The 23,761-nt window shown below is 28.4% G+C and overlaps 3 protein-coding genes across 3 annotated transcripts in view; 1 reads left to right on the top strand and 2 right to left on the bottom strand.

Moving 5' to 3' along the window:
* Positions 1-5,475: 5,475 nt before the first annotated feature.
* On the bottom strand, positions 5,476-11,861 carry LOC107456934 (uncharacterized). The gene is made up of 4 exons (XM_016074929.2): positions 11,713-11,861; positions 10,237-10,402; positions 7,205-7,522; positions 5,476-5,589 (listed from the first exon to the last, which is right to left on the bottom strand). Exons 1-3 carry the CDS (start codon positions 11,722-11,724, stop codon positions 7,236-7,238), a joined length of 465 nt encoding a protein of 154 aa, XP_015930415.1. The 5' UTR covers positions 11,725-11,861; the 3' UTR covers positions 5,476-5,589; positions 7,205-7,235.
* A 5,708-nt stretch (positions 11,862-17,569) lies between these two features.
* Positions 17,570-21,532, bottom strand: LOC107456935 (uncharacterized). Its single transcript, XM_016074930.3, has 3 exons — positions 21,398-21,532; positions 19,104-19,269; positions 17,570-17,963 (listed from the first exon to the last, which is right to left on the bottom strand). Exons 1-3 carry the CDS (start codon positions 21,407-21,409, stop codon positions 17,677-17,679), a joined length of 465 nt encoding a protein of 154 aa, XP_015930416.1. The 5' UTR covers positions 21,410-21,532; the 3' UTR covers positions 17,570-17,676.
* A 190-nt stretch (positions 21,533-21,722) lies between these two features.
* The window catches only part of LOC107456936 (eukaryotic translation initiation factor 4 gamma-like), a 15,413-nt gene continuing 13,374 nt past the window's right edge, over positions 21,723-23,761 (top strand). Inside the window, exon 1 of the mRNA XM_016074931.2 lies at positions 21,723-21,844. The gene's annotated coding sequence lies outside the window, so the exon portion shown is untranslated. The remainder of the gene's footprint in view (positions 21,845-23,761) is intronic.

Below are 23,761 nucleotides of genomic sequence, written 5' to 3'. Positions count from 1 at the left end.
ACAGATAAAATGTTGAAAAAGACCAAGATCCCCATGATATGATGAAGAAAAAAAACAGAGAAAGAAAGGCAGAGAAGAAAGCTTCCGCGACAAAAGTTGGACTTAAAAAACTCAGAAGTGCAAACGCTGTTGTGCAGAGATTGTGTAAACAAAGAAAAAATCAAATTCTACCAATCTCTTCACATACAAATAATTTAAATTCCCTATACAAATTCCTGCAGAGTCTTGGTAAAGCCATAAAAAAAATTTTACACTCACCATAAAAAAAATTGTACACTCACTTCCAAAATCACCAATAGAGGTAAAAAAATTAATTCAGTCTTTATGTGAGAAGTATTTAACATCGAACTCAAAAGAAACTAAGTGAGAAAAGTAATGTTGATGAGCTGTTTAATTTGGTTAAAAAAATTTTACTGTCAAGATGATGTTAGTTACAAGCCCCCAAGTATGAAGGATTCAGTCATAATACAAACTCTGACAGAGTAACGAAGAGTGCAGATGCAATATATACTTATGGCCTTAAAAGAGGCTTTTCATAAAGAAGCATATATTGATGTAAAGTGTGTCTTATCTCATTTTTGTTCTTATTCTCATTTTTGTTAAGTGTATTTCATTAATACCTCACAGCACATGCACCTATAAATACCATGTAATTGTGATGTTGTTCTAAAAGGCCAAACAAGATGTTGGCTGCTGTAAAACGGCACATAATATGTAAAAGAATTTTATGATTTCATAAAGTCGAAGCAACAAATCGTTGAAGTTTTGTTTTTGTCCAGCTATTCTATTTAAGAGAGGGCAAAAGAGAATGACTTCAGCTAGACACTTGCTACATTAGCATTGCCAGGAACAAGAGACCTGCACTAGATGCTCATGTAGTTGAGAAGCGAATCATCAAAATTGGAATGCTTTCTAATTTTAACCAAAACCAAGTGTATGATTTGAAAAGCCACTGTTTTGAAGAGGAAATGGAAAATATGATTGAGGAGTATGCGGTCGGCTCTTTAATCATTGTCCCATACTGCGAAAAAAAAGAAGGCACATTTATATGCAGCGCAAATTACTTTGATAAACAAAGACGATTTAGATGTTAAAGTATTTAAAGAACATGGGACAAAAATTGATTTATGCATAAATTTCCTGAGAACGAAGATAAGATGTGACATTGGCAAGTTAGATATAAAACCTCTTCTGAGACAACCTAATTTTCAAATTGTTGAAATTTTAACTGATTCTTACGTAAATATTAATTCTGTTTATCTGTTACATTCTGTTTATCATTTACATATTAATAAAACATTTTTTAAATGAAGACTTTCTTCCACTAAACTTTTTGTCATTCCGTCACGGTCATTCCGTCACAGCAAATAGATGTTAATAACTGCTAGCCAACCTGAGGTTAATTTTCCAAATTCACAATTTACATTGCTTACACATTATACTAAAAGTAAAAAATAGTTCAGGAAAATAATAGTTGCAAAATTCACAGAAACTACCAGTTCTAAGCGGCATGCCGAAAGCTTGGTTGCCAAAATGTCATTCCGTCACACAAGTAAAAAGTTCATAAAATTAAAAATAAAAAAAATACAAAATTCTTTTTTTTTAGTTTATGAATCACATTATACCAATAATAATGACATGCATGAGCGAAAATCATGTTTATTTGAAATTAGATGCATAGAAACTTCAATTAATTGTCATCATGCAAGTCAAAATGTCATTCCGTCACATATGGAATTGCCCTGCATAGATACAAGCTTTTTTAGCGCACAAGCTATTCTTTCCTGTAAGCATGGATAACGTTTGAAGCTGTTGTGTGATTGATACAGGATGATGGTTATAACAATAATTATTTTGCTTAGATTAGAATCATGTCCATGCTGGAGGACGGATATCAATAAATTTTAGTAAAGACAACGATCCATGTTTTAAGATCACGCTACGGCGTACGAAACGATTTACTTTTGATAAAAGTTGGACGATTAAGTTACTTATAGAATTCGTAAAAAAGACGGTAATGAAGGGCAGACTAAACATGAAGTGTCAGTTTGATTATGGATTATTTGGCAATCCCGAAACTGAAGACTGGTGAATAACTCCCAAGTAATATAAATGCTAGTTGTCTTTTTTAATGCAAATGGTAGAGGCTGGGTTAGCCTGGTTGGCTGGGCGTTGAACTCAGGTTTGTGAGAATGGAAGTTCGAATCCAGCCGGCCGAAGACTCCCCATGTAGTCAATGGTGACTGGTACACGTTAAATCTGTCGTGTCACAAAGTCCTCCATGTTCCCATAGCAAATCAATACCTCTGGGGGCACTGAATTGGAGATTGGTCTATCTTTGATACAGGTCAAAATTACTTTCTGTTGATGAGGGAATAGATGTATGAATTGGTCCGCCCTATAAGCGGGTGTGGCAGGAGTTAAATTCTTGGTCATAGATGGCGCCACTGGAAGACAAGAACAATCACTCCCCCTCTGCTTTAAAAACATTTTAAAAGGACACGACAGCAACTACAATGCAAATGGTGTGGTCTACGGAGTGTTTTCTGTACAAGTAAAGACTGTCTGCTACGTGAACTATCTGAAATTGTTTGGGAAAAGAATTGTTCTCATGTGAAAAGACATCGCCGCTACCCGGTTTCTGCTTCACGACCACTTACCATCCACACACTTCTGCACATCAATGAATTTTTGACGAAACCCGATTCTGCCGTAGAAAATTACTAGTACAGCTGTAGCTCTTTTCGACTTTTTTTTGTTCTCAAAGATTATGAATACACTTAAAAGGTGCCATTTTCTCAGCGTGAAGACTATCCAAGTTTTTTTTGCCAAAAGCTTTAAGGAAGAGTTGAGTTATTTTAAAAACCCGGCAACGTTCCAGAATTTAAAGAAAATCGCTTGTGTGAAGAATCGCTTGTGTGAAAATCGCTTGTTGTGATTTTTAAAAACAAATAAAATTATATTGTATTTTAATGTTTTAAAATCTTTACCTTTTGTTTCTAGCGTAAATTAGGGGAGTCCTGCTTTTAAAAAAGCATACATTGTTTACAACTTTAAGAATATTAATAAAATGCAAAATTAAGTTTTTGAAAGAGCTTTATACTGTGTGAAATATTTTTAATAGCATTACAGTAAAAAGTACCAGCTTCTCATGGTGCCGGTAATTTTTACGTTTAATTCGATTTTTAACGTGAAGTTTTACAGAACAACAAATTTGATGCATAATAATTTTTACAGTAATATTTAGTGTCAAATCGCAGAACCACTGTAATTAAATAAGTATCACGCTAAAAATTACGATAAAAAATTTTACGATTAAAATAGATTTTACTGTAAAATCGATTTTATGGCACTTAGAGTATTAGTACTTTTAACCATAATTCAATATGGAACTTTTTGCAGTGTAAATTATGTCATGTTTGTAGCCTTTTCGTCATGTCTTTTAACAGATATATTAACAAACATGACATTTTTAAGAGCAAAAATCAAGGAAACTGAGTAATTCGAATAAAATAATTAAAATTCTTTTCTACTTCTCTATAATAAAATTTTGAATCTATCAATTTTGAATAAAGTTTGAATAAATATTTTTATACAACTAATAAATAACTGCTATTGAAAGGTAACGACAAGTTAGAAAAATTTTGTATCGCAGTCAAGGGAAAATCTTATATTTTAAGAATTGTTTTTTTATTATCTTTTGAAAATATAATTTATAGCATTTAATACAATTATAAAATATGACAGATTCGAATTTCTGGGAAGCAACTCAGAAGATAAAGCAGGTTTTATGGTTTGGACACTTATATTTCAATTTTTTCAACAAATTTTTTTAAATAAAAACTTTTTTTTAAATGAAGCTAAAAAATTTATATTTTTTATACTTGAAAGTGTTTACTGACGCTCATGTTATAAAGAACCATGTAAACTTTGAAAAAAATATTTTTTAGTTTCTAGATTCCTATTGCGGAAAAAATTTTATTCGAATCAAGAAAACAACCCATTCACTTTAATAAGATCTTCCAGGTAGAGTTCCAGAAGAAAGTGGGGAAAAAATGTGCAGATGCTTATGCCTATGTTGATGATTTTAATTCTACAAATTACGTTGAAGATTTTTATCAGCATCGTCAATAAATATTTTTTTCTCATTAAACTTCATGAATTTTGGAACACACCTCATTTACCTTGATATTTATCAATCATGTTCTAAGACAAAAAATTAAAAACACAAAAAATAGTCACTAATTAAATGTTGAGCAACTTGTTTTGTTATTTCTATTACTTTAATTTTAAAATGTTATATCAAAAGATTATTACAAGTAAGTAATAATATTTTTTCTCTTCAACTTTGCCAGACGAGAATTAGAAACTTCCTACATTTTTTTTAATTCTTCATTATACATAAAAGCATCTATAAAGTGGTATATAATTATCTCGTAATAAGCCCTTCATTTGCTTCTTTGTTTGATAAAGCAATTTTAAGTTATTTCGATTCGACCCCAATATTTAAGTAATTCAAATGTATACACTAAATAAGCACGTTTTTTATATTCAGTTTGATTACATTAGTTTCTTTTGTGTTATCTGGTTAAGATATATTGATATTAATAGGGTATATTGGCATTATGATCGTTGTAAATCTTAAACTTTAAGCACTTAAAAGTTTAAAGACAAGTTTATTAGTAATATTACATATTAGACTTGATTTATTGCAAGATATTGATAATCCTTCTCGGGATTTTATGTATAATGAAAAAAGGGTGAAAAAAATCTTCGTTTGTAATTAATTTCTGAGTAACTAAAAGCAAAAAAAAAAACTGGTAATGAAAAACTTATGAGTGTTTCTCTGATATTTTTTTGATGAAACTAAGTATAACTGAAATGGGTGTTATAAAGAAGGAATTTACTTTTTTCCTCATCTTAAATCTCAATAATTTGAGTACAACCAAACCAAAAACTTGACCACCATTCATCAATTTAACTAACTATTAACTTCACATTTAGATTAGAAAAAATATTAGTTTCGGAGTCAATGACCTCTAAACTGAAAGAACATCATTGTAGACAATATCGGGCAAGTGTGTTCTGGACAATAGACCTTCCCCGCTATTCCCTACACTGGTGTTTTCAAGTGAGAGAAAATTACTTGGGAGAAATTTTCGGTTGTGATTGAAGTCATTTTTTAAGAAATTTTTTCTACCACGTATTTCATTTTAGATTTGAAAAAACACAATTATTTTCTCTTTTTACAGCTTATTTGAAACACTTTTGCTGTAGTTAATTATTTTAATACATTCCTGTAAAATGTTTCTAATTTCCCATTTTTTTAAAAAATTTATCGTTGCATTCGCACATATGGTAAGCATTTTGCACATATTTTAACTTAGTTATAGGGATAGTAAATAAAAAAAGAATGATTTTCAAATATATATGCATAAAATGTTCCAATTTGCCCATAAAGGAATTCCCCAAAGATATCACAAAAAATGAACATTTTATTGTTTGAATGAACTACAAAAACATTGATAATCTTTTACAGAAGTTTCCAAAGTTGTAGATGAAATTATAAATCCGTTGTCAGTATGTTTCCTGAAATAAAATAAAAGTTTTAAGAACATTTGAAGTTTTGTACTTAAGTTTATATTAATTACTTCCTTAAAATAATTATAAATCCTATATGTTACCTGTAACAAAGTGAAATTGAATAGATTAAGTAAGTAATTGAACATTTTAAAATCATGTGATCATGTGTTCTTATAATCAACACACATTATGTAATTAAACGTTAATTGATAAAGTTTATTCTAATCTGTGAATGTTAATACCAATTATATTGCAATTTTGTATGCAGCACAAGACGTCGTAAATTCCTTCAAGATGAGTTTAAAATGTGTGTGTCACAGAAAAAACTTTATTTTGGTATTTTTGGGTTGTTCTTTGTAACTTTAAAATTATTTCTGAATTTAAAAATACATTTCGTTGAAATATACCTTCGTTTTAGAAATTTTTGAACGTTTATGATTACACAATTTACTTTCGTAATTCGAGTAATTTTTGTTACATAGTTTATTATTTCCACAAATAAAACCTGTTACTTGAGTACAAAACTATTTATTTTTTATCAATCTCCCTAAAAAATACCTACCACTGTCTTAAAAATAAAAATGTAATTACCGAATTTATAACAAATACGGTTTATAATAATTTGTATACATTAGTCATGATATTGTCTGTATCAAGCTTTCTCAATTTTTTTGAAACACTACAGAAATATATCTACGTAAATAAAAGTTTCTATTTAAATGCAATTGTTGAAGCGATTGTTTGAAGACTTATTCAAAAAAGTTTTGTTTATTAGTAAAAAAGCTACTTTTTGCAAACTGCAAACTTATCATGTTATTTTTGCAAAAAGAAAAAACGAAACACTAAACTGAGTATCTGCATACACTCTTATAACGAAAGTTTGTTGACGCGTCAATGATAGTATTTTGTGGGGAAAAAGTAACTTGTTGCAAACTGTAAACTTATCATGCTAGTTTTACAAAAAGAAAAATAAGAATACTAATCTGAATATCTGCATGCATTTTTATAAGAAAAAATCGTTGGTGAATTAATGACTTTTCTAAAGCCTACTTCGGTGTTAGCAAGAATCATTGATATTAAAATATATTTTTTATTTTAAAGTACATGGAATAGTGGTCAATTATTACTATTATATGGGACGAAATTCGAATTTCTCTGTTCGTCTCTTGCTCTTTGTAATTCAAAATCAAAACTCGAAAACAAATACTAACAATAAAACAGAAATATGCTTCTGAGAAAAATTTTTTGAAAATTTTGCATTGAACACATAAAGAGATATTTCTTAAGAGATTTAAAGAGAAAGTAAAAATTAAATTAAACTGTTAAGACGATTGAGATTGCTTGACCACCCTGCAATGTTTGAAGTACATATACTTGAATTCTTTAATAATTTCTAATAAACTCGTAATTTTTTATAATGTGATTTATTAATCTTTGATACATTTTTGAGATTGTTTAAGGATTAAGGTAACGCCAACAAATTAAAAGTAAGTAACTCAACTTTTATTAATTGTAATTCTGCGATTCATTTCAGATAATATCGCCATTTTCCTTTTGTGTTACTTTTATTTAGAATATACAATACGAAACATCTATAAATGACTGTAAAACATTTTCTTACCTAATCAGTAAACTCCAATCGAAATTAATTTTTAACCAAAAATTCCTCCTCCTACTCCAACTCCACCTAATAATCCTCCAAGCAATCCTCCTAAATCTAATCCTAAGAGGCTGTTATTATTTTCAACTATTCCACCACCTCCTCGTCCACTTACTCCAGAGGTTGGCCTGGAACCTGGCCTAACAATTGTTGGCCGGGATGCTATAGGTCTAACAGCAATTGGTCTTGGTCTGTAGTAAAAGTTAGGTGCAGTTAGCCACCAAGGGATTGGCACGAATGGAAGAACTTGACGCTCGGAGGTGCCAACTTTTGCGTTACCTGAAACGTTTATAAAATTACATAGTAGAGAAAGAAAACCACAAGATAATAAAATAATGATATATAGGATATCGCGAATATATCGTGAAAACAATTGAACTTAAATCATCTAGATTTGAAAGAAAATTAATTTTTTGCATAATTTTAAGAGTTACATAGTTCTACCATCTATCTCTAGGTTCCGTGTATGATTATTTGCAGAATTAACTAGTTAAAGCATCTAAATCCTAAGTACTTAATCGTTATCTTGTTTCCCAATGTAAAAAAGAAGAATGCTTTAAGTAATTTTTGATCTAATGATCGAATCTTCGCGTTTTAGGACTCAATCTTAATAGTTTGAGAAGGTGACTTCAAGTGTGCAAATTAATTAGTGCAGATGATATTTTAAGTTAAAGCACACAAAAAATCTGCTTTTTCTAAGCCTTTACGCATTTTCTTTATGCCTTTTTTACTACGGATTCAGATTTCTGACCCCAAAAATGCAGGGGTAGCTGTGTTAGTGGAGATATGGTTCTGATAGTTCGGTCTGGAGAGCACTCTAAAGCTTGAGTTACTTAATGTTAATCTTATTTTTGCGTATTTTGCCATATCTTGAGAACTTTTGAGGCAAATTGAAAATTTTTTGTACGAAATTATAAAGCTCGCTTATCCAAAGATAATTCCATGTGAAAAACATCTTTTAGAAAATATTTAATATTTTTTATTATTTTATTCAATAATAGTACAAAAAATTTTGAATTTTTACGTATATAATTTATTGCTACGTTTATTGTTATTATTACGCATAAATTATACAATTTATAAGCATATCGTTTTACATGCCAAATCGCCAAATTTGAACTTAATCGATCGAACACTTTCTTACAAATCAAAATTTTCACTATATGATTGAATCAAACATTTTGCTGTACGAAAAAATTTTGAATTGTAGGGTAAAGAATTTTTTACATCATTTTAAAAATGTCATTTTGCAAATCACAAAAAAATGGGCAAAATCGGTCGATTAGTTCATGAGAAATCGAATTTCTTTTCTTTAAAAAAATTGTATTTTTAAAATTAGATATCTCAATGATTCATAAACAGTGTCTAGAACTCGTTTGAGACAAGTGATTTACCTCAATCACACCACCACCTAAGTTCCCATGACTTTGTCTATACAACTTTTTTTTATGGGGTTAAGTCAAAGACGCTATTTATGAACCACCGATGCCGAAACAGTACAAAAATCGTGATAACACACTTATGCATCATTAGGAATAGGAAAAATCCAGTAATAACGCATTTATGTAGTATTTAGAATAGTAAAAAAAATTCTTTTCTAACGTATTGATCCAGTATTAGGAATAGTAAAAATGAAACCCTACTGACACATTTATGCAACATTAGGAACAGCAAAATAAAAAAAAACTTAATAACTCATTTATGCAGCATTGGGAATAGCAAAAAAAACGTTGTAACGCATTGATGCAGCATTAGGAATAGCAAAAATAATCCGTTATAATGCATTTATGCAGCACTAGGAATTGCAAAGAAAACGGAATAACACATTTATGCAGCATTATGAATAGCAAAAGAAAACCGTTATAACGCATTGATACAGAATTACAGCATTAAGATTAGAAAAAAATCGTAATAACTCATTTATGCAGTATTAGGACAGTGTGAAACTAAACATTTTGTGGAACGATTTTGATTACGTTAGATGCTTGTCAACTAACAAAAGGATCAGTCCTCAAATAATTTTAACTGAAAAAAAAACTTGGCATATTTTTCTTTAATTTTATGAATCACTTATAGTAATACGCATAATAGTCACTAAAATATATAAATATTTAAATTTCTAACCCTGTATTGAATTATAATATAATATTCAAGAATTAATTAAAACGGTCACTGAAAGAGAAGAATAGTTAAAATTTGAAAGAAAGAAAAACAACTTTAGAGTTTAGAATCACACATCTAAAAAACACACTGAAAAGATTCAAAGAATTTGTAAAATTTTTAGTATTACATGAAACAAGTACATAAAAATCCTCCTATCTTGTAACAATGGATTATCGTAAATTTTACTAATTTTTCGGTTTAATTCAGTTTCAAACGTAACTACAACAAAATTCCCTCCATGCGTTAATTCTGATCAATAGCTCCCTCTGCAAAAATGACGGAAATAGTTTGTTTTTTCCTCTATTCAATGCAACTATACTGTTAAAAATATTGCTCTTTGAAAAATGCTTTTAAAGTCGCTTCAACTTTAATGCGGTTCTAAGTAAACCATTATTTTCCCTTCTTGTAAAAGTTGAGTGTACGTTAGTATAGGTCTTCTTGACAGAAACACGATTCCGTTTAATATATTATTAAAGTTAAAGTAAATTTGCACCGTATAATGTTTCAAAGAAAACAACGTTAAGCCTAATAACAACATTAAGCCATTCAACACTAAACCAAATTTTCTAATAGAGTAGCATGGTAAATTATATTTTTCTTAAAAAATTTTAGGATTTTAAACTGATGAAAAAGTTTTTTTTTAGTTCATCCAAAATGCCTTAAAATTACTAACCTGAGATATATAAAAAATATAATATTTAAAGAAAATATTTCGAATTTATTTAAATTACTTAATCAAATACTGTAATTTGTTACAAATTAGACTGATAAAAATAACTATTATACTGCCCGAGACAGTCCATAAATAGTTTTAAAATTATTTTGCTTACCTAAAGATGTAAGGAACTGATTGTTTCCATTTAGACCAAACCTTGATACGGTACCCACTGGTAAACCACCCAAAGAAGATGCAGATTGTGATGATACAGCTTGACTTTGAACAAAAGTGGAATGAATCAGCAAGCTTAATCCACACGAAACTAAAATAATTTTTGCCTGAAAGGATTCAAAATTATTAATGGCGATTGGAAAACATCATATACACGGAAAAATAAATTTGAATGAAAAAAATAATTACTCAGACAGCAACATTGTGGCAGGATATTTCAGTTCATGCATGGAGTTTATTTTCAGAAATGTTATTTTTATCTGATAGTGTCGTTACTTTGCAGAGATTATAATTTTTTGAAAAAGTTTTTCGTAAGTGAGAAATTTATATTTATAAATATCAAATTGTCTATGAATAAAAAACTCAATAAAAGAATGCAATTTTACCAGAATTTCGTTCTCCGGGTAGATATTAATAGTTATTTGTATTAAAGCTGTAAAAATCTTACCTAAGCAGTTTTGTTTAAATTTCAAAGCATTGATTTAATTTCAAAGCAAAGTAAAAATTCCATGTTCAATAAAATTACAATCTTAGAAATTTTATGGTTACCATGTGCGATTGTATTCAATCTATAAGAAAATAAATGTTTATTAGCTTGAAACTCTTATTCGTAAGCAATTATAGGAGCACTTTTTTTTCTGTTTAGTATCAATAATTTCAAATAAAAAGTTTTTTTATAACAAATAAAAAAATTCTGATACAAATAATTTTGAGACAAATAAAAATTCATAAAAAATTTTTTTCTTCCCAAATGCGTTTCTTTTTCTTTTTAATAAAAATAAATTGTTGCTGACTTATAAACACAGAAGATTTAACAATAATTAATTTTTTTGTCTTGATTTTTATAGTGTTTACACAGATTATAGTATTTTTCATATGCATTTTAAAATAAATCAAATTTCCAGAAAAATAAAAAATCATGAGATTTTTTATTAGTTTTATACTTCTAAGTTTCAAAAATTCAAAGTTTCGTTTATAAATTCATATATTTTATAAATTCATAAACAAATATAGATATAAGTTGAAATTGTTCGAAAATAAAATAGCTTATTCCTTGAGAACCGTTCTTTGTTTTAATCAAAATCTAATTAAAGTTAAGCTTAAATTTGTATGATTGTGCAGTTTCCAAATTGAAATCAGAATTTAAAAGAAATACATCTACTACTACAATTTAAATTTTATAAACACAAAAATCTTAATTCTCTTAGTATAAATTTCAATTTCAATTAGAAAATAATCATCTTTAATTAAACTTTTTAGCTTTGACTTTAGTTGTATGCAAATTTATAATTCCCTTTAAGTGTTTTTTAATAAAATTTAATTACTAGAAGTATAAAAATTATTAAAAGTAAATTTTAGTAAAATTTTGCAAATTATTTGAAAAATTATCAACTAAAAATAAATTATGCAAACTTACGTATTGAAACATTGTTCAACTTCGTTATGAGTTACTATGAGTTTGTACTAGCGAAACAGCTACAGACTGGGAAAATAGTGACCGGTTTTATATGCTTCTAAAGACAATAAGTATTTAAGTTAAGATTTTTTAAACAATTAGCTTTGGAATTATAGAAAGTACATATTTTATATTTTTTTAAAAGTTTTGAACTGTCTAAAAAATATATTGAGTAACATAAAATGCAAATACCATTGTTTAATTTTGCTGATCTGAAATGGTCATTGTGATTTATGGAATTTAGACTAGGATTCAAATTTCTAGACAACATTTTTTGTTAATCGTGTCTGTAAATTGATCACGTGTTTTCAATAATTGTGATGTTTACACGTGTATTCATTGAATACAAGTACATAGCAGTAAGAAATAACACTTCGAACTGATTTTCTGGAGAAAAAAAAACAATTTTATAAGAAATAAGACCTTTATTATTTTTTAAAAAAATTTATTAGTTTTTATGTTCAAACCTTCGATTGCTTTATAATGATTTTGATTAATGCAATAACAAGAACAGATATGGCTTGCTTTTCTCTGGTAAAACTATGTTGTATATTTTAAAAACTTCCGGACCAGGGTACTTTTTTCAAAAAAAAATCTATTTCTACCGGAACATGACACGGAACAAAATGTGTTGTAAATCTAATGTACCACAATTCTTACAGTAATAATTACCACTAAATCACTGAATCACTTTTATTAAATAAATATTACTCTAAAATTATGGTACAATATTTTACGGTAAAAATGAATTTTACAGATGATGCATACTAAGTGCCGGCACTTTTTTTAAGATGTATATAGCCTTTTTTTTACAGTGTAAGGTATATTAACTAAAGCTTTAAATAGTCAAGTTAGGCATAAAAATATTGTTATGATTCCTCAGCTATAGTTTAGTAACTGAAGGTTTTCACGGTTTTTATTTACTTTTCATTCCTTAATGCACAATTAATGAAGTTATCTTTGCGACAATTTTAATTTTGTCGAACTATTTAAATTATTGAAAAATTATTTATAATATTTCGATTCCAAAAAAAATTTGAATAGCTATTATTTATTTGCTGAAATTCTGGTTCAAGTTAAAATTTGTCTGAGTAAAAACATACATTCTTTTAATATTAATAAAAAAACGCTGGGTCAGTCACTCGGGGGAAAAATCTGTTGACTGTTTTAAATTATATAACTTTTAATAAAATTTAAAATATTTCGAAAACTTCAGATAACTATTTATAGTTTTACTTACATTTCTTTTTTAACACTGTTATAATTATGTCCACACTCAATAATTTAATGTTTCACTCATTGTTTGCTAATGGTTTCACCACAAAAATATAAAAATAAATTAATATTGGTGCACTTAAATTACGAAAAATTATTATATTAAAGCAAGTATTAAAAGAAAGAGTTTAAGTTTGTGTACCAATACCATTTGCTCTACACTGTTAGAATTTTCATTCTAAAATTATGATAAAATATCTGGCAGTAGTCTGCCATCCGATTAACCATAAAATTTACCATAAAGAACATTTTTTACCTTTACGGTTTTGAAACCGTTTACAACTATTATGATTATAAAATCATGGAAACAAAACTATACTATTATTTTTTTTAAGGTTTAGATGGTTAAAACATCTAAAATCTTAAAAAAAAATTTATCTAGATATTTTTTTTTATTTCTTATGAGCTGCACAATCAGTCTTCCCCATGAGCAGACCTAGTGCGTTCTCCAGAAGTGGTATCCACTCATTCAGGACCACCACAATGGATGAGATACCGTTGGCCATGTTAATTTGGACGTGTAGTTTCTGCCACACTAGATGGCAGCACCGAGACTCTATTTGGATGCTGAAGTGCACTAGGAATTTAATTTTGCCGGAAATGCCAAGAGCCAATAAGGCACTCCAAGAATCTTTTACATGCCGCATAATCATACGACATGGCCGCTGAGGATTTTCTGTATTTTATCTAGATATAGGAGTTAGACTTTTCGTTAGTTAAATGGCATTGGAGTATGTAGGACACGAATTGCGGAGTGCAGGACCGTGGAAACTCATTATGTGTTGAAGGGAATATTGTGGCGTCAACGCTAGGATTCGAACCCCAATTTTATCGGTCATGAGACTGTCAGTGTGATGCCAGAATTGGCATACACATATTTATTTTCTATCTTTTAAAATATCCTTCATTACTTAAGCTTATTTTTATTAATAGAATTATTTTTAAAATAAATCAAAAACTTAATCTTTTTAAGCGAACATAAAATATTTATTTCTTCTCTTCCAGATCAATGTAACGGATACTTTCTTTTTATTTCATTATTATGCAGACATATAAATTCACTGTCGCCTCTAATCGAAAACAAAAATCTATTTATAACTTTTTATTCTAATAATCCAACGGCTAAATGTTTCGGTTGCATGGTTATAATAATTCACATAAATTTGTTGGCGACTCGTGATCGCCAAGGTGTTCTTTTAAACCCATGTGGATATGCTAGTTGGCTTTGTTTTTGGCTATGATATATTATGATAAATCGCCAAATTTTGGATCTCCTACCCATACTCTTTCTCTGTCCGTTGAGAATAAATATATTCACTTTGAATTTCTAAATTGGTGAGACTGGGACCCCTTCTGGGGGTCCTCCCCAGTCTTTATTTTATAACCGTCAGAAATGTTGTTCTGGCTTTATGATCTCTCAATAGAGAGTATTATTATTTCATCCCTTTAAGGGATTTCTTATTTTGAAGATGTGGCCACTATCTGATTCAAATTATACTTAATAAAATCTAAATTTACATTCAATGATTTGCACATTATTTCCTGGAAACTCAACTGTTATTGTTTTATTCATTCAATATTGGCCTAAATGAACATTCATAATTCCACTATACAACCCAACGATACGGCTAATGACGGGGAAGCAAGACTTCCCTCATCATAGTCAGATTATTTCTCTCAGCTATAATATGTTCCCATTTGCAAAGAACTAAGTGGCTTTATTAGGTGGGCTTAACTGGGGCGATAAAATGTTGGTTGCTTAACCGTATTACGTAAGAGCAGTTAATAAACGATTTTTCTCACAGTTAACAGTTTAATACCATCTTTTTTATGGTTATATGATTGTTTCGTTTAAATATGGTAAAAATTGTTATTTAACCATTTCTTCCGAGAAATTTCTAATAGTGTAGGGGGCTGAAATTTTGAACTGAGGATAAACGGCAATAAAATGGAATTTTCAATAAATAAACTCTACAATTAAGTTTACCATATTGAAATATAGAATGTTATATTTTATTTTATAACCGTTATTAAACAGCGAACACAATTTTGAGTTAACGACAACCAGTGTTCAATTCCGTAGCCTTGTAATTTTGAACTCAATCTAGAAGAAAAGTGAACGTCTTATGATCAAGTATTGAGAGAAATTTGCTTTCGTGGAAGACATTTTGATGGAATCAGCCCACTTTTGCGTTACATGGAAAGGAAAGACCACGAAAATCCCCTCGGTTAGCCTGACGGCAAGGGGACTGTACCTCAGGATCCATCTACTACTGAGGTTATTTTATATTACGTCAACACTGTGGTCGATGGGAACCGGATGCGGAATTCGTATCAACCAGCCTACTCTGAGATTCGAATCCGGGTCATCTCATAGGGTGGCGAAAGCTCTATCCCATGAGCCATCACGACTCACAGAATGCTATAAGAAGTTTTATCAAATTTTTAAAACTTTTTTTAGGTGTTGTTGAAAAAATTTGTCTTTCAAAGTAGGCGCTGATTCAAAATAGGTTGGGAAACTGTGGCTTAAAGCATGTCCTAAAAACCATTTAGGTTAAATATACTTTTCAGTTTTGTATTTTTACAAAATGTGTGGCAGTAAGAACTATAATTTTCAATTTATTTTATCTTCATTTTACGATAGCTTGTTATATTATAGTGCATATTTTACCAAATATCAATGTTCAGTATTGGAAGCGTTACATAATAACATAAATATTAAAATAGTGCAAAATACTAGAATATGAATATTAGAATTGAAAATCCTCTTTAAGCAATTCTACATAAGTAGAATATAACTTCAAATTGTTTTTAATGAGTGTTTTGGGACTAATATGGGTTCCTGGACTTTACGCCCTCTCTTGAGGTAAACCTTAGCTTTATATTAAAAAATAAACAATTTAAGGCAATTAAATTAAATAAACTTGAGGTTTGACGAATTAAAACAGATGTTCAATTCGACGAATAATATGCAGTTAGTTGTAAATAGAAAATTTTGCCAAGAGTAATAGATACCTATAATACCGCGAATTTTCTCTCAGCTCAAAATGCAACAAATATCCTTTCAGGTGATTTAAGAAACTTGCATATTCTACAATTTGTCAAAAGAAAAACTTTATGAAACATAACCATAAAACATTTCTAGAGTTGTCTTTGTGACAGTCATTTTAATATCTTCAAAATACTTCTGATTATCATGGTTTAAATATTTTTTGGACGCTTTTCTGCATTTTAACTTCAACAAATGTTACAAAAGATACTATCTGAAATCCTGATGCCAACGTTTTTCGCTGTACTGGTTATTAGTATGAGAATTATTCTACAAAAGTTACTATATGAAATCCTGAATCCAACGTTTGTTGCTGTACGGTTTATTAACATGAGAAATTTGTTACAAAAATTACTGTATAAAATCCTGATTCCATCGTTTTTCGCTGTCACTGCATGGGTGATTAATATGAAAACTTTGTTACAAAAGTTACTATCTAAAATCCTGATTCCAGCATTTTTTTGTTGTACGGGCTATTATTATGAAAAATTTGTTACAAAAGTTACTATCTGAATTCCAGATTCCAACTTTTGTCGCTGTACGGTTTATTAACATGAGAAATTTGTTACAGTTACTGTATAAAATCCTGATTCCCTCGTTTCTCGCTGTAAATGTATAGGTGATTAATATGAAAAATTTGCTACAAAAATCTAAAATCCTGAATATCTGAAATCCTGATTCAAGCGTTTGTTGCTGTACGGTTTATCAACATGAGAAATTTGTTACAAAAGTTACTGTATGAAATCCTGGTTCCATCGTTTTTCGCTGTGCGGTTTATTAGTATGAGAACTTTGTTGTAAAATTTAGTATTAGAATCCTGATTCCAATGTTTTTCACTGTAAAGGTTATTTATATGTCAGCTTTGAGGAAACATTTTAAGTGCGTAATACTTGAATATATTGGTTATTCATGCTTTTTTTTATTTATACTTCCTTTAATTTATACTTAATTGTTTATTTATACCTGATATTTCAGCATACAGTATATTTTTATTATTTAAAGTCTACTGAAAGGCTGAGTCCACTTTTTAATAACAAAAATATAATTATCATAACTGTAATGCATATAGTTCAATAGATTAAATATTTTGGTCCTAAAATTATATGTATTGAGCTGTGTCATCAATGTGTTTGTTATAAGAAAAGAATTATTTTCCTAGTATGTGTGATTTGTTACAATTTGTTTTATGATTCTCTGTTGTGGTATACATAAACATACCACATCGAAAAGTTAGATGTCAAGATGTATGAGATTATATTGACCACCCTATAAATTTTTGAAGATCACAAAACTCAAGTTCTATTGAATTCTGTATATTTAATAACAATAATGAACAATAATTCTGTATAATTATTGTTCATTAAATTTTATAAAAATTGCTTAATATTTTTAGTGGATTATGTTTCGGTCAAGCAATGAAAGGTAAATAACTGATGTAACATAATCAATTAAGTAGATATAGTATAATTAATTTCTAAGAAATAACAATCACCATTTTCTTGTTTCCCTCTTTTTAATTTAAAATATACAATACACTTTATACACAAATGAATGAAAAAATTCCTCTGACTTAGTAAATGAATTCCAATCGAAATTAGTTACTAGCCAAGGATCCCTCCACTTCCTCCAAGTCCACCTAATAATCCTCCAAGCAATCCTCCTAAATCTAATCCTAAGAGGCTGTTATTATTTTCAACACTTCCACCACTTCCTCGTCCACTTACTCCAGAAGTTGGCCTGGAAGCTGGCCTAACAATTGTTGGCCGGGCTGCTATAGGTCTAACAGCAATTGGTCTTGGTCTGTAGTAAAAGTTAGGTGCAGTTAGCCACCAAGGGATCGGCACGAATGGAAGAACTTGACGCTCAGAGGTACCAACTTTTGCATTACCTGAAACATTTATGAAATTACATAGTGGAAAAAAGAAAACCACAAGATAATTAAATTTTGATACACTGAAAAAAATTTCGAATTGCAATACGCATAAAATATCGTCACTTTCGGTATATCATCCATAAAATTCATTTTATCCTGAAATCCATTTTTAAAGCAAAATATTATACAGTAATTTTTACAGTAATATTGATTTAATCAGAATGATTCAGTGATATTACGGTAACTAGTACTATAAAAATCACAGTATGTCAGAGTTGTTAATTCCAGCAAAAATGCATTTTACGGTAAAAAGTAACAGTACTCTGAGTGCTGGTATTTTTTACCGTAGCATATGATGTAGTATATGATGTGTGTATTATGATGTAGAATTTTTTACAGTGTATATAAAACGATATGAAGTATATTAAAGTAACTGAAAGTAAATTTGGTGACTTATAACGCCTGTTTTGAAATAATTAATCTTTTGACTTACTTCATACATGTAGTAGTCCATGTAGTAGTCCATCGACCAATAAATTCCATGTAAGGTTAGTTTCTGAGTTATCTATTGTTGCTTCTTGACAGAAGCCAAATGAGATAAAATGTCTGCTGGAGTAAAGAAACAGGTTTGAGAATCCATTAAAAGTTAGAGAATCGATGACGAAGTGGCGATAAAAAAATTAATTTTATTTTAATAATAAATAGGAAAACCAAACTGTTCGAGATTATTACCCGTAAAAAATAACAGCCTCAAAATATTCAAGTGACTGCTAGCAAGGCGCAAGTTCAGATTTCTATGTCAAAGTATTTATTCGTTTTAACTTTAAGACATTTAAAAAATTTAAAAACTTCAATATTAGTTTATTCTATCAGAGTATAAGTATAAACAATTATATGACTAATTAGCATTTTTTAGCTACCTATTATTCATTTTCTAAAGAAGAAATAACAAATTTACGTTTTCGTTTACTATTTTTTTAATTCAAATGTGCATTCTTTTAAAACTCTTTGTATCATAAATTAGAGTTGCAAGAAAAAAGTACTTACAGGAGTTACATAATCAGATACAATATTTTTTTATTGATTACACTGATAAAAATAGTTATTATTCTGCCTGAGAAAGTCTATAAATAGTTTTAAAATTATTTTGCTTACCTAAAGATGTAAGGAACTGATTGTTTCCATTTAGACCAAACCTTGATACGGTACCCACTGGTAAACCACCCAAAGAAGATGCAGATTGTGATGATACAGCTTGACTTTGAACAAAAGTGGAATGAATCAGCAAGCTTAATCCACACGAAACTAAAATTATTTTTGTCTGAAAGGATTCAAAACATTTAATGCTCACGGAAAATATTATACACTCTAAAAGAAAAAGAATAAATCTGAGAAAAAGTAGTTCAACCAAGTTTATCGAGATTTCTCATTTCCTTTATGAAATTTTTCATGACTTTTGCACGAAAAATTAAAAACATTTGATTATTTGAAAACACAATTAAGCAAGAAAAAAATTAGTAAGAAACTTAAGGAAATAATTCTTAAATAAAGTTATATTTTTAAAAAAAAAATTTCTTACAAAAATTTAAATAATTTTAAAATATTTAAATTATATTAAAATCGTTTTCTGGAATGATTATCCGTGTTTTTTCATTTTTAAATGTAGGTATGTAAATAAATAAGATTCATAGTTTTCATAATGAATCTATACTCTAAGATAAAAAGTCATATAACTCTAAATGAAGGTCTATACTCAAAAAAGAAAAAGAATATAGTTATCATTAAGTACTATGAAATGGTTTGATATTTTTGATGAAATGTTTTGGTATTTTTGAATTGTAAAAAGTTACATTATTGCTTTAATTTCAGGGTCATTTATTTTTAAGGTTATTGTGAACCGAAGCTTCTTAAAAACTACAAGTTTAAATTAGATAATGAGTTTCAAAAACTGCTTAGCTTATATAAAATTGTTTGCTCGAAAACTAGTTCCTATAACTTGTCTTTATTATTTACCTTCATTATTTACTTTTACTGTTTATTAATTTTGGTTAATTACAAAATGGAGTTTTTAAAAATTTTTTTTCGAACTTAATTTTATTACGTTCATTACGTTATACATTTAATAAGTTACATTATGAAAACTATAAGTTTGTTTAATACTTTGAATAACTTAACACTTCATAGTTATAGCTCACGTTAAGCTTGTAAATTTATATCAAAAATCACAAGTTCGAAAAAATAAACACTGTTTTCTTAAAATTTAAAGGTAATTCTCGAGAAAATAATTTTTTTTCATTTTTTGTGTGAATTAAATTCAATAACAAAGCGAAAAAACGTGTTCTCTAAAATTTCAAATGAGGAAAGAAAGCAACTGCTAAATGTTGCTAAAACTAAATTTATGATTGTAAACAACAAAAAAAGATGTTTTTTATGAACACAAATTGTTTAACAGAAGTAAAGAGCTGAAAGTTGATTGGTTTATTTAAATTTCTTAGTTTTAAATTAAATATTCTAAATTTTAAAATGTTTTTATGCAGAATGACATTTTGAACTAAGTAGAAAAGAAACGTCATAACCATTTGTGAAAATTTTGACTATAACTTGTGAACTTGTGGTTGAATGGAGTGTTTGTTGGGGGATTTTTTAGCACAAGAAAACTTATTTTTGTTGCATTATAGTTATTTTTAAAAATTACCTACACTTTTATTTTAATCAATCGATTTTTATTTCAAATATCTTAATGATTGCCATCTTGGGTTACATCGAGATAAATGTCTTTAATTAAAAATAATCTCTAATCAAATTGGATTGTTTTTGTTTTAAAAAAATTCAATTACTGGTTTATTTTTTTATGCTTAATTTTTTGAAGTTTTACATATAATCATATAATTCCATGAGCAATGTTCAAAGTAATTTTAAATTATTTGCGATGACTACATTACTCCGTATATTGTATGAATTCAAAAAATATGATTTTAAAAAGCAGTATCTTGCTCCAGTCAAAAACTTTATTTCTAAGCTTAAATGAACAATGATTTGAATATAATTTAACTATCATACATAATTAAATATATATTTAATCATAACAAATTATTTCCAATTTTAAATGAAAATTACTATAAGATAAATATATTTAGATAATTTATATTTCATAAATACAAAAGTTCTATGAATGCTGAGTTTTGTTAAAATCAAACGTTAATCGCAGTTTAAATGGTTTATTACAGTTTATTACGGTTTAAACATTTTTGTTTACATAGATATATTACATAGATATATAAATTTTGATATTTTAAAATTTATTTAAATGTTTAGTATTGATTTTTAAATACTTTAAAATAAATTAAACTAATAAATATAAAAAAATAACAAAAGTACGTATACTTCAAAAATGAATTTTAAATAAGAAAAAACGATTTTCAAATGACAAATAAAATTGGTAAGCTTACGTATTGAAACATTGTTAGTTCTTGTTATGAGTTACTATGAGTATACACTAGCACAATACCTGAATATTAGAAACTAGCAACTGGTTATATACGTTCGTAAAGATGATTTTTTTTAATGATTTGTATGGAAATTATAAAAAAACAATGTATATTTGTGTTCGTTAAAAAATGCTTCTAGGGTAGTTAAAAATTACCTTAAATTGCAAATGCTGTTATTTCATTCATAAAAAATTTGCTGATCTCAAATGATCATTGGGATTTATGAAATTTTGACGAGGATTCATATTTCTAAACGACATTATTTGCCAATTGTGTCTGCCTATTATCCACATACCTTTAATAATTGTGAAGCTTACACGTGCATTCATTAAATACAAATACATAGCAGGAAGAAATAGCACTTTGTCATAAAATGTAGATATTCAAGATAAGACATTCTTGCAAAGGGTATGTTTTAATTAATTAATTTAATTCTTATTTGTTTAATTTATTTTTTAAATATTCAAATATTTTATTGCTTCATAGTAACTTTGCTTAGGGAAATAATGTAAACTGAGGTAACTTTTTTCGTTCATATAAAACTCTATTACTAGTTTTTCTATCATAAGGTTGGCTTTTTAAACTTTCCTCATTTAGTAACAACTGCCTTACGTACCCTGATATTACACCACATACAAGTAATCCTATTCTCTCTAGGAAATATAAAAATATTAAAAGGACTAAATTTTAAGTTTTAAAAAAAATTGTCAAGAATAAATTACCCTTTACTCTTTTTAGGAAAGTTTAGGAATAGTTATGATTATTTCATGTTTTATTCCCTGCCTCATTAATATTTTTTTGGCTCTATTATTAATGAATAACAAAAAATGCTTAAAAAAGTTTTTCTGATTAAAATTTCTTAAGATGAAAATTTATTTATGAGAATAGTCTATTCTTCAATATGATTCTGTTTTCTATTTTTTACTTCTTCAAAATTATGATGAACTATGTTTTATAATAGTTTAAAATAGAAAAAATTAAGTTACATATTATCGGAGTTGGAACAGATTCTCTTTAAATATTCATACAATACTCGGAAAAAAAATTTAGTCCTTGAACTGTTCTTTCTTAGATTCCATTCTGGTTTTTTCGTCCTTCGTGATTACGAGCACTTACTTAGTTAACATTTACTGTTTTTGTATAATATTGTATGAAAACTCTTTAAAAATCAAAACTCCTTGATAATTAATTGTATTTTAATTGGTTCAACAAATCTTTAAAGTGGACACGAAAAAAAGCTTAGTTCCTTAACATTTTTGCACATATAAATTCACGCTGTTGATAAGTTTAAAGGCTTGCTGTAAGCTAGGGTATTATTGTTATCATTTTATTTTATTTTATAACTTTATAACCGACCCAATTCTGAATTTACGACTATCAATGCTGAAATCCGTAGCCTTGTAATTTGGAATCCTATCCAGAAAACCAGGGAACTATTGAATTAAGCATTAAGACAAATTAGCCTTCGTAGAGGGCCTTTTAATGGATCGAATCAGCATTTGTGTTACCTGCAGAGGAAAACCACAAAAACTTCCTACAGTTAGCCCAAAAGAGAGGGAGTTTTAATCCATGATCCGTTTACCTTTGAGGATATTTTAAGTTAGCTTTGTGGTCAGTAAAACCCGAGAGCGAAATTTGTATCAACCAGCCACCGCTGGCATTCGATCCTGGGCTTACCTCATTGGGAGGCAAACGCTCTATCCCCTGAGCCACCGCGACTCTATTTTTATCATTTGAAACCTTTTACAATACGCTCTCAAAAATTATTTTGAATGTTGAACCTTAATATCATAACATTAAACCGTATACTAAGCAAATTAGTTAATTAATTGCAACCTTATAAGACGTTAAATGGAACCTTAATATATGCTATAGTATCATCAAATCAAGTTAAAGATGTATGATAATAGGGTTCAACGTCCATTGCTTCAACTTTAATCGATACTATGCATACTCCAAAATTTCTATTTGTCTAATTGGCAGGCAAAGATTTGAAAATATAGATAATAACAGAAAAATGAAACTCTTTTAAAAATTCACTCCTTCATAGTAAATCTTAGACTCACTAAAAATCAAACTATTTTGACTTACTAAAAATAATAATTTTGTTATCAATAATTTTGTTATATAATAATCTAGATGTAGAAGCGAAAGAAATCAAAACATGCTATTTTCCTGAAGTTTTCCTCGTCTACCTTTCTTTTTAATTTTGAAAAATTCTAGTCACCGAATATTCCGCTTAAATTGCTGACTTTCAATTTCAAGTTACTAACTGAATCACTGATTAGCATATACACGAATATACCAGTATATATATATATATAT

This window comes from Parasteatoda tepidariorum, chromosome 6 (genome assembly GCF_043381705.1).
Source record: "Parasteatoda tepidariorum isolate YZ-2023 chromosome 6, CAS_Ptep_4.0, whole genome shotgun sequence".
Taxonomy (NCBI): Eukaryota; Metazoa; Arthropoda; class Arachnida; order Araneae; family Theridiidae; genus Parasteatoda; species Parasteatoda tepidariorum.
This window is presented reverse-complemented; position numbering and strand designations above follow the sequence as displayed.